Genomic DNA, 14,623 nt, shown 5'->3' on the forward strand with positions numbered 1-14,623 from the left:
GGGGCCCTGCAGAGCGGAGCGGAGCCTGAGCGGCTCTCAGCGGTACTTTGGGGACGAGATTTCCTGCCTTCAAAATGTGAACGCATTAAAACGCACCCACGTGACATGCTTACGTTACCGTGTGCGGAGTAGGCCAGTCGGTGCGGGCGGGAAGCGAACTAGTGGTTGCCCGGGTCCGAAGGTGGGAGGATAGAGGGGCGGTATCACCCTGAGATGCTTGGGTTTCTTCTCGAGCTCATGAGGATGTTCCGGAGCCGGAGGTAGTTGTCCAGTGCTGCAGATGTACTAAATACCGCTGAATTATTCGTTCTAAGATGGCTTTACGTTCTGCGGATTCAGCTCAATTTTTAAAAACGGTGGCTGGTTGCCACACGTAAGGGCCTGTGCGCGCATGCACACGCGCCCCAGATAGCCAAGGGCCGCCCTGAGCCCGGGTGCCACCAGCGTAAGAGCTTTGGTGAAGCAGCCAGCTGGAGCGCAGCAGACGCTGAAGGGCTCCTGCCTGTGTCCCCTGCCCAGAGGAGACAGTGAGCGTCGCCACCTCCGAGGCTGGAGCCGCGTCCGCCAGCGAGAGCTCTGAGTCTTCTGAGTTCGAATCGAGCTCCGAGTCCTCGTCATCGTCCTCAGAGGATGAAGAGGAGCTGGTGGCAGGGGAGGAGGAGGAGGAGGAGGAGGAGGAGGAGGAGGAAGAAGAGGAAGAGGAAGAGGCAGCAGCAGATGAAAGTACGGCTCCTGCAGCTCCCGACGAGGACTTGGAGGACGATGTGGCCACGGGGGCCCCTGTGACGGAATCCTCGGTCATGGAAGAGGAGGTGGACATCGAGGCTGAGGATGAAGCCCCCGAGGAGCGGACCCCCATGCCGGAAGAGCCCCCCTTGCCTGTGTGTGCCGAGGAGCCGGCTAGCTGCAAGGAGCCCCCCGAGGAGCCGGGCCTGAAGCAGGAAGGGGCCAGGTTGCGGTCTCCAGAGCCCCCGGCCGGAGAGATGGAGGCCCGGCCCCCACCGTCCCCGGAGCGCACCCCAGGTAACACCTGCAGCCCCCAGCGGGGTGGTGGGGATGGAGGCAGGATGTCCTCGCCGACAGAATGAGCCCAGGCTCCTTTGGGTAAATTGCGGAACCTTCCCGAGCTCTGGTTTCCTCACCTGTAACATGGGATCAATAGATAGTGTCTCCCCTGTGAGGTCGTATGGAAGGACAGGGCGAGGGGACATAATGTGCCAGCGTGGAGCCTGGCACCTAGCCAGAACTCCGGATAGTTCCCTCAGGGCACTGCTGCTGTCCCCAGTCCTTAGCGCCAATAATTCCCCCCTGGCCCATTAGTCCTATGGGATGCTCCCAGGAAGGTGGGGGGGGGGGCAGCCGCGTGCACGGTCATTTTGGTGACAGGCAGGTGGGGGAGGCTTTGGGGCACTGCGCCAGGTGAGAGGAGCCGTGGACACCCCTGCCCCCTCCACCACTGTATGGAACTGCACAGAGCATATTAAAGGCTCTAACATACTGTCTGATAGAACTTTCTCTGGTGATAGAAATGTCCTCTCTCTCTGCCCTGTCCAGTACCATAGCCATTAGACACGGTGTTGCTAAGAGTACTTGAAATGTGGCAAGTGGAACTGAATTTGTAACGTTGTTTAAGTTTACTTTAAATTTATATAGCCATGTGTGGTTAGTTCGCACCTCTGATAAGTCCTTCAGGAAAAAAACCTGTTGTAGTATATAATTAGCTATATAATTTGGCTACAGAACCACAGGTCTTTGGATATTGTCATAGATACTTATTAAGCCTGTGTTGTATCCCCAGTACTGTTTTAGGCGCTGGCAATACAACAGTGGGTCAAACAGACAAAGTTATCAGTCTTCATGGAGCTCATATTCTAGGGCAGGGTGATAAATGACAGCAGATTAGCTAGAAAAGTGTATTATATGACAGTGGAGATAAATGCTAGGAGAAAGGCTCTGATAAGTCCTGCAGAAAAGGGACTTGTTGAATTTTATTTTATTTTTTTTAAAGATTTTATTTATTTATTTATTTGAGAGAGAGAGAGAGAGCACACGCGAGAGGGGGGAGGGTCCGAGGGAGAAGCAGACTCTCCGCTGAGCAGGGAGCCCGATGTGGGACTCGATCCCAGGACTCCAGGATCATGACCCTGAGCCGAAGGCAGTCGCCCAGGACTTGTTGAATTTTATTCAAGAGCGGAGCTCGTTTTCTTGGTCCACAGGACATTTCCTGTTCACAAGGACACCATTCTAAGGACATAATGTCAAAGGCTAGCAACCATGTCTCCTTATGTCTTTCATTTATTCCACCGTCATTTATCAAGCACCTACTGTGTGCCTGACACTGGGCTGAGCACTGAGAAGGCTTGAGTCGCTTAGCTGTAGGGGGACAGTCCCCATACTCACAGAACTCCAGGGGGCTCTGAAGGCTCTGAGGTCAGGTATCAAGCACATAGTAGGGCAGCACAAATAGGGCACCGCGAGATGTTTGACTCGTGTAGTAATGGTCTGGTTTCCCCCACCTCTTTGCAGAGGATGGCCTGGAAGTGGAGCCCCCTACGCCGCGCTCCTTATCCCTGCAGCCGCCATTACCACCCCCTCGACCACCCCGGCCGCCTAGCCCACCACCAGAGCCCAAGACCCCGGAACCCCCACACCCACCCGTCCCTCTGGAGCCCCCTCCAGAGGAGCAGCCCCCGCGTACTCCGGGCCTCTGTGGCAGCCTGGCCAAGTCACAGAGTACAGAGACGGTGCCGGCCACGCCGAGTGGGGAGCCACCACTGTCAGGGGGCAGCAGCGGCCTGTCGCTGAGCTCCCCACAGGTGCCCGGCAGCCCCTTCTCCTACCCATCCCAGTCCCCAAGCTTAAGCAGTGGGGGCCTCCCCAGGACACCTGGTCGGGACTTCAGCTTCACGCCCACCTTCCCCGAGCCTGGCGGGCCCCTGCTCCTGCCTGTCTGCCCCCTCCCAGCTGGCCGGCGCGATGAGCGATCTGGCCCCCTGGCCTCCCCGGTGCTCCTGGAGACGGGCCTGCCTCTTCCCCTGCCCTTGCCCTTGCCTCTGCCCCTGGCATTGCCCGTCCCTGTCCTGCGGGCCCAGACCCGGGCCCCTGCCCAGCTGCCACCTCTGTTGCCCGCGCCGCTGGCCCCGTGCCCACCCCCTATCAAGAGAAAGCCGGGCAGGCCCCGGCGATCCCCGCCAGCTGTGCTCTCCTTGGATGGGCCCTTGGTCCGGCCGCCAGGGGGGGCCACCCTCGGCAGGGACCTCCTGCTCCTGCCAGGCCAGCCACAGACCCCTGTCTTTCCCAGCACCCATGACCCCCGGGCCGTGACCCTGGACTTCCGGAACGCGGGGATCCCAGCCCCCCCACCGCCCCTGCCCCCCCAGCCTCCTCCGCCCCCACCGCCACCCCCTGTTGAGTCCACCAAGCTGCCCTTTAAGGAGCTAGAGAACCAGTGGCCCTCCGAGGCTATCCCTCCGGGCCCCCGCGGGCGCGATGAGGTCACTGAGGAGTTCATGGACCTGGCCAAGGTTCGGGGGCCCTGGCGCCGGCCGCCTAAGAAGCGCCACGAGGACCTGGTGGCCCCAGCCTCGCCCGAGCTCTCGCCACCACAACCCCTCTTCCGGCCCCGGTCGGAGTTTGAGGAGATGACCATCCTGTATGACATCTGGAACGGTGGCATCGATGAGGAGGACATCCGCTTCCTGTGTGTCACCTACGAGCGGCTGCTGCAGCAGGACAACGGCATGGACTGGCTCAATGACACCCTCTGGGTCTACCATCCCTATATCCTAGCCGATGGGGCGCGGTCCTCGCCCACCTCCCTGGGCCCTGTCTCCCGGGACACCCACGAAGGCACCAGCACAAATCCCCATCACCTACTAAGCCGTGTCTGGGCTGCCACCTGCCAGGCTCCATGTGGAGTCACCACCTTCTGTGCCAGGCCCGTCCCACCCCCCCAGAGTGAGCAGGTCCCGGGGCCCAGGGTAGCACCGCGATCGTACAACCATCACAGTAGCAGGGACCGGGGGCCCACTCTTTCTAGCCCCCCTCATCACCTCATTTAATCTTCCCAACAGCCCAGTGAGGTGTAGGGGCTATTATTTCCATTTTATTTCTCTAGAAACCGAGGCTCAGAGAGGTTAACTGACCTCCCCGAAGTCCTACAGCTATGAAGTAGCAGAGCTGGGAGTTGAACCCAGGCAAATCTGCCTCCAGAATCTGGGCTCCAGACGACAATGCTACCCTGATAGTTGGTTATTACTCCAGCCGCTCTTGACAGCACTATCCGTTGGAGCGGACATCATCCCCGCTATGTCAAACTAATTTACTCAGCACTTCCTCTGTTTGAGGAAATCTGCTAAGCACCTAAGCATATGCAGTCATTCACAGAGGCATAGTTATTGCCCCAGGTTGCTGCTGGGGAAACTGAGTCAGAAAGTGGCTAAGAAACACACCCAGGGCCATGCAACTAGGTACCCCTGGGGGAGTTCAGAGCATCAGGAGAGTTAGCCAGTGGGCAGCCTCACGGAGGTGGCTTAGCTGTGGGGGGTGGAGCCTCCTGGAGGTTAAGGCCCGAGGGTAGGGAGGCTGGCCTCTGGAAGGACTGGGAGGGGCTCTCCAAGAATGTCCGTGTGGCCCTTAACCCACACCCACCCACCAGCCTCTCTTCAGCTAAGAAAAAGAAACGGGACGATGGCATCCGTGAGCACGTGACAGGCTGTGCCCGCAGTGAGGGCTTCTATACCATCGACAAGAAGGATAAGCTCAGATACCTCAACAGCAGCCGCGCCAGCACCGACGAGCCCCCGACAGACACACAGGTACTGCCGTCAGTACCCTTGTCTCTGCCCCTGGCATTGCCCGTCCCTGCCCAGACACCCTGGACCCCCCCGGGCTGTAGTGGGTGCGGACTCCTAGATGGGGTGCCAGGCAGCATGGGGGCTTGTGGAGTCAGAGGGGCCGGCGCAGAGGGTGTTACTCACCTGGGCGCTCAGGTTGGAAAAAGTGCGGCGTGGGTGGGAAGTGGGAGCCCCCGAGGTTTTCATCAGGGATGTGAGCCGAGTTGGAGTTGCATTTCCAGAAGGTTCGTTCTTTCCTTTTTAAATTTGGCAAATGTCTGTTGAGTGCCTGCTGTGTTCCAGGCACCGTTCTGGGTCTACAGCAGAGTGAACGAGACAAAATTCTTTTCCTTGTAGAACTTACCTTTCAGAAGGGAGGTAGGAAATAAGTGAACAAATAAAATAAACATGGACTTTCAAGTGGGGTAAACAGGAGAGGAGGTTAGGGCTTGGTGAGTCAGAGGGGTCAATGAAGGTGACAGTTGAGCCAGGTCTGAATAGAGTAAAGAAATGAGCCATGTGGATAACTGGGAGACACCACAGAGAAGTAGAAAAAGGCTTCAATAAAAAGTTAAAACAGGAAGGGTGCCTGGCTGGTTTAGTCATTGGAGCATGCAACTCTTTATCTTGGGGTCGTGAGTGAGTTCAAGCCTCGTATTGGGTGTGGAGCCTACTTAAGAAAAGTTAAAGCAGGAGAGGGACTCACTAAGTCTGGAAGTCACGCTCAGCGTGAACAGCATGTGCAAAGGCCCTGAGGTGGGGAGGATCTCGGGTGGTGTGAGAAAGGGAAGGAAAGATTAGTTGAGGCCGGAGACAGAACAGGTTGTCGGGGCCCTGGAGGCTGTGGTGATGAGGTTAGATTTGTATTCTGTGTGTGACTGCAAGCTGCATGGGGGTTTCCAGAGAGAGGGTGAGGGTGACATGGCTCAGCCCAATTTTCAAAGTTCACGCTGGCTGCTGTGTGGAGAGTTGACTGCAGGGGTCCTGAGGGGAGACTGGGGCACAGTTGCTGCAGTTCCCAGTCCAGACACGTGGGTAGGTTCGACTGCGTTTGCCGTGAGAAAAAAATTGGCTATGTTTGAAAGAGTATCAGGAACAGTAGAATATTAGGAAGCTGAAAGGACAGACCTGGGGGCCAGATTGTCTGTAGGGGACAAAGGAACTGGCTGGGACGTTGCTGGGTCCGGCCTGGGGAACTAGGAAGCTGGATGCCAAGCTCTGAGGTGGAAGGCTTGAGTTTTGGGGTTTGTGGAACATCCAGGTAGTAAGGTCTGTTAGGCAGTTGGATTTTGGGGCCCAGTAGAGAGCCAGGGAGGGGGACTTCTGGTCGTCAGGACGGAAATGTTAAGGGAAGGTCACAGCAAGGATGAGCTCACCCAGGTGAGAGCCACGGGGGTCGGGGTGGAGAGACACCCACCATCTTCCCTCCTGAAAGTGGAGGCATTTCCAAATCTTCCAGCTGAGATGGGAAAGATGGCAAGTGTGAAGGGAAAGTTGTGTTGTTTGCTTTGCCTGGAGGACGTTGAGCACGTTTGGATTCTGACAGGAAGGAGCAGGGAAGAGAAGAGGTGACAAGTAGGGATGGGACAGGCACAGACAAGCTCAGAGCAAGGAAGCTGGGAAGACAGGGACCAGGGCTTGGCGGGGGGTGTCGCCAAGGATGCGAGAGGGACACGGGTACCCAGGACCACGGTGAGTGGGCCAGCTCCCCCCGACCGCGGGACAGCCACGCCCCTCCTGACCTGTCGCCGTCCCTGGCAGGGCATGAGCATCCCGGCGCAGCCTCATGCCTCCACTCGGGCGGGCTCGGAGCGGCGTTCTGAGCAGCGCCGTCTGCTGTCCTCCTTCACTGGCAGCTGTGACAGTGACCTGCTCAAGTTCAACCAGCTCAAGGTGAGGCCGGGCCCCACCCAGGGCAGCCGGTGGCCCGGGGGGTGGGGGTGGGGTGGGGGGGGGGATGGGGGGGGGGGGGGGGGGCTGCGGGACTAAGTCCAGGGCTTTCACCTCTCAGCTCCTTCCCTCCCCCAGTTCCGGAAGAAGAAGCTCAAGTTCTGCAAGAGCCACATTCACGACTGGGGCCTGTTTGCCATGGAGCCCATCGCGGCCGACGAGATGGTCATTGAGTACGTGGGCCAGAACATCCGCCAGGTAGGCACTGCCCGGTGGCTTGGGCGTAGGGGTGGGGGCAGGACGGGCCAGCCCAGACTGAGGCCTTCTCCCGGCCAGGTGATCGCGGACATGCGGGAAAAGCGTTACGAGGACGAGGGCATCGGCAGCAGCTACATGTTCCGGGTGGACCACGACACCATCATCGATGCCACCAAGTGCGGCAACTTTGCGCGCTTCATCAACCACAGCTGCAACGTGAGTGCCCGGGACGGGGCCGCTGCTGCCCCCAGAGGCTTCTGGCACAGAATCGGCATGGCCTCCGGCTGATGGGGGCGGGGTGGGGCCGTGAGGCTTTGTATACGGAGTCTTTCTCCCCTGAGCTTCAATTTTCTCTTCTGAAAAATGGGCATAATGAGACCCAAGGTGCTCAAGAAGTGGTCCGCGCAGTTCACAGTTCACAGCTTTCGTTCTGGGGCAGGGGTGTCCACTAGAACTTAGCGCAGTGGCAGAAATGCTCTGCATCCGCGCTGTCCACTGACGTGGTACAAGCTGCGTGTTGGGTTGAGCACTTGAAATGTGGCCAGTGCCGCTGAGGAACTGAGCTTTTCATTTAATTTGGTTGAACTTAAATAGTCGCACGTGGCTAGTGATGATGGTGGTGGATGGCGCTGGCCCGGGGCGGGGGGGCAGCGAGTGTTGGTAACGAGGGTGAGTCTCATGCTGAAGACAAACACGGGGAGCTTCCGACGGGGCAGGCGAGTTCCAGAGCAGATGCCAAACTCTTTTTGTTTCGAGTCACGACATCGCTACTCAGCAAGTGGAACCGTAGTCTGGTTACGTAATGTCTTAGTGCCTCGGTTTCCTGATCTGGATGGAAACAGTCCCTCCCTGTAGGTTGTTGGGAGAACCAAATGTGCCCCTGAGTGCAGGCCCTCTGAGTGTGCTGACCCAGCTAGCTCTCCCAACCGTGACTGGATCTTCACCTGGGCCAGTAGGGACTTTGGCTTGCCTCTCCTATGGGATCTGAGGGTTTGGAGGGAATCACCCAGGTGGCAGTGAGTGGGGCACGCATTCTGCTCAGGGAGGCCCTGGAGGGGAGAACACCTGTTTGAGGGACAGCAAAGCAGGCAGCAGGGATGGACTAGGGGGCGAGAGGGCAGGTAAGAGATGAGGTTAGCAGGGTTGGGGTGGCCAGATCACTCAGCCTTGCCGGCAGAGCTGAGAAGTTTCTCTAAAAGCCAGGCAGGCTACTGGAAGGTTTTGAGCCATGGGGTGACAGGATTCCCCTGGCTGCTGGGTCAGGAGTAGATTTTCTCAGAGGACTGAGAGGCCGTGGGAGCCGCTGAAGTCCAGCTGAGTGATGAGAGGGGCCTGCCTGGGGCTGTGGCAGTGCAGGTGGAGAGCAGTGGACAGAATCAAGAGGTCTTTGCGGGGTAGAACCCACTGGGCGTGGCCGTGGGCCAGATCCAGCATCAGTGGAGGAAGGTGCGGGAGGCGGGTGTCTGGGGGCCTGGACACGTGGCATGGCCACTCCCTTGAGTTTTAGGTTTGAGTTTACGGAGGCAAAAATGTCTCCTGGAGCTGCCAGAGGCCGATATCGAGCAGGTACTTGGATTTCTGGGTCTGGAGCAGGGTCCAGCAAACCTTTTCTGTAAAGGGCCTGATAGTAAATATTTTTGGCTTTGTGGCCCAGAGGATCTCTTAGCAACTACTTTTAACTGTCATTGTAACAAAAGCAGCTGTAGACGGTATGTAAATGAACGGGGATGGCTGTGTGCCAGTAAAGTCTGCTTGCTAAAACAGGCAGCGAGGAGCCGGTGTTTGCTGACCCCCTCTCTAGAGCTCTGAAGTGAGGCCTGGGCTAGGAACAGAATCTGGGGAGTCACCTGTAGTATAAATGGAAATTGGAGTCCTGGGGAACATTTTATTATCATTACCATCATCATCATTCTTACTTAGTATCAGAGGCGGGGGGGTCCTTATCACCCAGATAGGGCAGCCGAGGCTCGAGCAGGTGGCCAGTGGGCATGGGGTCGTGCGGCATATTTGTCAGGCCTCGGGCATGGAGCTCCGTCGGGCTTCGGGGGGCCTCGTGGCGGTGGGCCTGGGCGAGGTACCGGCTGAGTCCTCGGCTCACCCTCCCCTCCTGCTTCGCCCACAGCCCAACTGCTATGCCAAGGTGATCACGGTGGAGTCGCAGAAGAAGATTGTCATCTACTCGAAGCAGCACATCAACGTCAACGAGGAGATCACCTACGACTACAAGTTCCCCATCGAGGACGTCAAGATCCCCTGCCTGTGTGGCTCTGAGAACTGCCGGGGGACCCTCAACTAGGCCCTGTGGAAGGCTGCCCGCGCCGCCCTGGGGCTCCTGAGCGTGGACCCCAGGGCCCCGGGGCCCAGCCCCACCTCCCACCCCCATTTCAGGTGCTGTCCCCTACCCAGCGGCCATGTCAGGGCCTGGCACCCCCAACACTACCCCCAGGACCCAGCGCAGCTCCAGCCCCTCAGTGGGAAAGGGCTTCTCTGTCTCTCAGCCCATGTCTCTTTGGTTTTTTAAAATGCTCCCTTCAGGATTTTTGTTGAGCTCCAGCGTAAACTCTCTGTCCGTGTCTCTCACTTTCTGTCTCTCTGTCTCTGTCCTTCTCTTTTCCCGTCTTCCCCATCAGCCTCTTTCCATGAATGCTGCTATGTTGTTTTGTCTTCTCTTTACTCTCTTCCTCGTCATAAGAAAAGACGTTTTAACCGTTGAAATGTGAAAGCAGAATCAGAGAGCGGGGACCCCCAGCGGGGGCTGCAGAGGCCTCGGTGTGGTGGCGTGTCGGCCCACGTTCCGGAACCCCCGGGCCAGGGCGCTGGGCCAGGTGCTGCAGAGAGGAGGGGGGTCGGGCCACGCGGCTCTGACCTCAGAACACTACACAAGGCCCCCTCTCTGCGGGCAGAGGTGACTCAGTGAGGAGAAGACCCCCCCCATCTGTTCCTTCCCCAGCAGCCTGGGGGCGCCATTTCCCCTAGCAGACCCTGGTGGAGCCAAGCTGGTCCCAGGCAGGAATTTCTCGTCTGGACTCTCCCTGCCACCTCACACCCCGCCACCCCCAAAATCTTGGGTTCAATGTTTACTTTCTCATTCGAATGCCAGCAATGAGGGAGCCTCCCTGAGGCCCCAGTGTGGGTGTGGGGGCACTGGGAAGGGTCCTGTCTACTCCTGCCCTCACCTTCACCCGGGCGGGAGGGCCTCCCAGGGCAGGCGGGTCCCCCAGTCCCGCCACTACGGGCTCTCTGATCATATGCATGTGGCATTTTTTTGTTTATAAGCTTCACCCGCTTGCCCCTAGCCCACACCCCGACCCACCTGGCCAGCAGCCCCCTCATCCCAAGAAGGCAAGAGCATATTTATTTTTGGAGTGAGAAGATTATTCTCCCAGAGAAAGGAAAATCTTGGAGAAGATTTTAAAACTCAGATCTAAGTCTGACAGGTTGTTGTTGTTGTTTTTTTTTTTCTTAACCTTTTTTACCCCCTTCCCATCATCCTCTTCAGGGTTTATTTCCATGGATTTTTTTTTTTCCTGTGCGTGTATAAAATCAAAACGAAGGGAAGAAATAGGTTTTTGAAGTTCAGAACCAACTTCTGTATATAGGCTGCCATAAAGGACTTTTTCTCGGGAACATTGTTTCTTGTAGAAACATGTGGGAAGACTTTTTTGCTCATTTCTTTGTATTTCCAAAAATCTCTCTCTCTCTCTCTCTCTGTCACACACACACACACACACACACACACACACACACACACACAGCAAGTCCCTCTCACCCTAGAAAGCAGAGCAGGCATGTAAATAATTTCTGGAAAGTGACTGTTGTGACCAGGAGTCATCTTCACCCAGACGGGAGAGCTCCCAACGGGCCGCCCCCACCCTGAGGACGCAGGCCCAGGCCCGGAGCCTCTGGTATCTTCAGCTTGTGTCAAGCTTGTTATCATGTAAATTCTGTACAAAGAATTGTTATTTTTCTCTTTTTTTTTTTTGTCGTTGGTGGTTTTGTTGTGTTTTTTGTTTTGTTTTGTTTAATTTCTTTACCCCATGCCCTCCCTGTTTGAGATTGTGCCCACCAGTTTCAGGGTTTCAAGGTCGATGAAATCGGTGGCATTAAGACACAGAGGAGGGACCTGGGCACAGCGGCGACCTTCTCTTCCATTTGCAGTTTTCTGCCTAATTGTGCAACTGAGGAAATATTTATTTTTCACATGAGGAAATGTGTAGTTTGTAGAGATGGTTGATTTAAGTTACTTGTGCAAGCCCCCAAGGGGCTGCCTTCATTCTCACCCCTCTCCCCCGAGAAGAAGCGGAGGGGGATGTGAGGAAACCGGGGCTGGGGGCCAGCCTCACCCCTCACCCTGGCCTCACCTTGCCCAGGCGGCGAGGGGCTGCACCCTCCCCGTCCCCAGGAACCCCCGCCCCACCCCCAAAATGGTTTGCCATATCCAGAAACATGGCTCATTTTTCTTTCAATACCTTCATTTTCATTGAACAAATCTTTGCTTTTGAAAAGTTAGGGGTTTCTGCCTTTTTTTTTTTTTTTTTTTCTTGTCCCTCCCTCCCTCCCTGCCTCTCTCCTCCTGCAAAGAAGAGAACCCATAAGTTTTAGGGATGTTTGTGCATATAGACTCTGTCATCCGTATGTAACTTGTTTTGAAGAGAAGTGTTTCCGTTGTGGGTGTGTCTTGCTGTAAATACTTGTTCATATTTTTGTGAATTCAATACTATGTACCATTGTATTATAGTAACTTTTATAAAGCAAACCATAAATATACTGACTTTTCTTACAGATACGCCATCTCTCTTGCTCTCCTCTCTCCCTCTCCTCCTCCTTTCTTTCTGATGGGGCACACCCCGCTCACAGGGAGGGTGGCCTGGCTAGGCTCCGGGTAGAACGAGCTAGGTGTGGTGTGGTCCACTCAGACTGGTGGTTCTTTTTTTTTTTTTTTTTTAATATTTTATTTATTTATTTGTCAGAGAGAGACACAGCGAGAGAGGGAACACATAGCAGGGGGAGAGGGAGAGGGAGTGGGAGAGGCTTCCTGCCGAGCAGGGACACCAATGTGGGGCTCGATCCCAGGACCCCGGGATCATGACCTGAGCCGAAGGCAGACGCTTAACTGACTCAGCCACCCAGGCGCCCCAGACTGGTGGTTCTTAAACTCGGAGCCTGTTAGGTGGATTATGTGAACTGGGTCAAGTTATAGACTAGACCTTTCAAGGTTTTTTTTGCTTTTAAGTTTCGCTTCTATAACTGTTCTTAAAATCTTAGGTCTAACACTGCTAAAGGTTTGCAATTAGGAAACAAGCTCAAATATCCTATTGCTCTCACTGGAAGAAATTGGAAAGGTGGTACCTCAAAGATGCTCACCACTTGTTTTCAGGAGACAGCCCTCCGGTTTGCATTTGAGGGGGAAGGGACTGATAAAAGAGCCACCAGTTAAGAAGCATTAAGTGAATCTAGTGTTTGTGGTGTTCCACAACGGAGCTTCTGTGCCCCGTAGGTCTCAACTCTGCCTGATCCAGTGGTGAGGTAGCCACGGGGCCCATGGAGAGTTGGTTAGATGTTGTCCACTTGCCCCTGAGAAGGCCAGACGCCAAACCCCCGCCATCAGCAGCATGACTGAGAAAATGCCTGACCTCCCTTCTTACTAGGGATATGCGAATTCCACCGCAAGATAGCCACTGTTGGCCAGCATGGGGCGGGGGGCACTTGGGCATCATTATTGTAAGCTTAAGTTGCCACAACCTTCGGGAGGAAAAATTAGATGTTAACGGTTTAAAAATGCACATGAACTTCCGGCATAAATGTTCCGCTGTCTGGAATTGAGCCCGACAGCCACAAGCAGGGAACAATATGTACACAGTTGTTCTTTGCCGCCTCACTTGTGAAGGCAGGGGAGATGGCCCCGGTGGTGGGCTGCTTTACGGAATTGTACCTCCAGACAGGTGAACACCACTGAAGGTGGATTCGTGGGGCCAGGAAAGGCTGAGAGGGAGACTGAGCCAGGAAAGAGAAAAGAGCAGCTGCTAGCCATTCTGTTCATTCAACCAATATTATTGAGCACCTACGATGTGTCAGACGGTTCTCTAGGCCCTGGGGATACAGGAGTGGAGAAAACACCGCCACCCCCCCCCCCGTCTTGGTGATTGTGTTCTTTTTTTTTTTTTAAATATTTTTTAGAGATTTTATTTATTTATTCATGAGAGCCAGAGAGAGAGAGAGAGAGAGAGAGAGAGGCAGAGGGAGAAGCAGGCTCCCAAGGAGCAGGGAGCCCGATGCGGGACTCGATCCCAGGACCCTGGGATCATGACCTGAGCCGAAGGCAGATGCTTAACGACTGAGCCACCCAGGCGCCCCAAGAAGGGGTGAGGTTTTAAATACAGTGGTCAGGGAAGTCTGCTTAGCCCACATGTGAACAAAACTCAAAGGAGAGGGCGCCTGGGTGGCTCAGATGGTTAAGCATCTGCCTTCGGCTCAGGTCATGATCCCAGGGTCCTGGGATCGAGCCCCACGTCAGGCTCCCCGCTCAGCAGAGAGCATGCTTCTTCCTCTCCCTCTCCCTGCTGTTCTGCCTACTTGTGCTCTCTCTCTCTCCCTGTCAAATAAATAAATAAAATCTTAAAAAAAAATAAAACATCTATTAAACGTACCGCAGTGCTAGGAGGTGGGTGTTGTTACCATCCTCATTTATCAGGTAAGGAAAATTGAGGCACTGAGAAGTCAAGTAGCTTGCCCGAGGTCACACAGCTCGCAAGTAGCTGATCTGGGGTATGAACCCAGGCAATCCTGCTCCCTAGTCTGTGCTCAGCTAATGAGGGTCTGCTCTGCCCATGTCCCGTCTAAGGAGGCACCCACCACCTGGCACCAGCTGATCGTTACTGCATAGGAAGGCAAGCCCAGAACGGCCTGATTCCTCCAAGAAGAACCAGAATCCTAGAATTTGTATGTGAAATATCCCAACTTTCTGAAATGATGATTCACATTTGTTTAAAACTACACAGACTAAATAAAATACATCAGTGAGCCAGATTTGGCCCGTGAGCCACCAGTTTGCAACCTTCTGAGATATAGAATTTCTCTGCTTTGCATAAGCCATGGGAAAATGGAGGGAGGGTATTTTTTAACTGGGGTTGTCATTGTTCCTCTGGCTTCTCACTGCTATTCTTTTCATTTCTTAAGTTCATGATCCCAGAAACCCTGACTTCTATAATCTGGGGGGGAGCAATCCTCCAATTTCCCTATTGTACCAACTTAGAATTTTTCCTTACGCTCAGATCTGCCTGCTCCCGGTTCTGAGCTGACTCACCCGCAGGAAGGGCTAGGCAAGTGTCAGAAACAGAAGAGACCCAATTTACCCCCAGTTCCTTTCTCCAGTTTTTTAAAACTCGAGGGCAGAAGCTGAGGGGCTCAGAGACACACCCCCCCCCACACACACACCTGCTCTACTTCTCAGACCAGGAACCATGTCCCTAGGTTGCTGAGCAGGGATGTGCCCCGAAGTTCCTTGGCTAACACTCCAGGTTTTTCCGTGTCTGGTTCCCAAATGTTGTCTCTCCAGAGGGGCTTTCTCTCCACCGAAATTAGCACCCCTCCCAGTTTTACCTTCACACAATCTCATCATCACCGCTTTATCTTCATAACAC

At 55.1% G+C, this 14,623-nt stretch overlaps 1 protein-coding gene across 3 annotated transcripts in view; it reads left to right on the forward strand.

The window, feature by feature from the left end:
- Nucleotides 1-11,769, forward strand: part of SETD1B (SET domain containing 1B, histone lysine methyltransferase) — a 24,168-nt gene extending 12,399 nt beyond the window's left edge. For all 3 annotated transcript variants that reach the window (XM_073881187.1, XM_025889852.2, XM_073881186.1), the window contains exons 11-17: nt 520-1,023; nt 2,527-3,780; nt 4,651-4,817; nt 6,597-6,728; nt 6,864-6,983; nt 7,062-7,199; nt 9,106-11,769. In XM_073881187.1, the coding sequence (XP_073737288.1) occupies nt 520-1,023; nt 2,527-3,780; nt 4,651-4,817; nt 6,597-6,728; nt 6,864-6,983; nt 7,062-7,199; nt 9,106-9,279 (2,489 nt within the window). In that variant the 3' untranslated portion in view covers nt 9,280-11,769. The remainder of the gene's footprint in view (nt 1-519; nt 1,024-2,526; nt 3,781-4,650; nt 4,818-6,596; nt 6,729-6,863; nt 6,984-7,061; nt 7,200-9,105) is intronic.
- The last annotated feature ends 2,854 nt before the right edge of the window (nt 11,770-14,623 follow it).

This window comes from Callorhinus ursinus, unplaced genomic scaffold, assembly GCF_003265705.2.
Source record: "Callorhinus ursinus isolate GAN/ISIS: 27379988/994484 unplaced genomic scaffold, GSC_fseal_2.0 scaffold41, whole genome shotgun sequence".
Classification (NCBI taxonomy): Eukaryota; Metazoa; Chordata; class Mammalia; order Carnivora; family Otariidae; genus Callorhinus; species Callorhinus ursinus.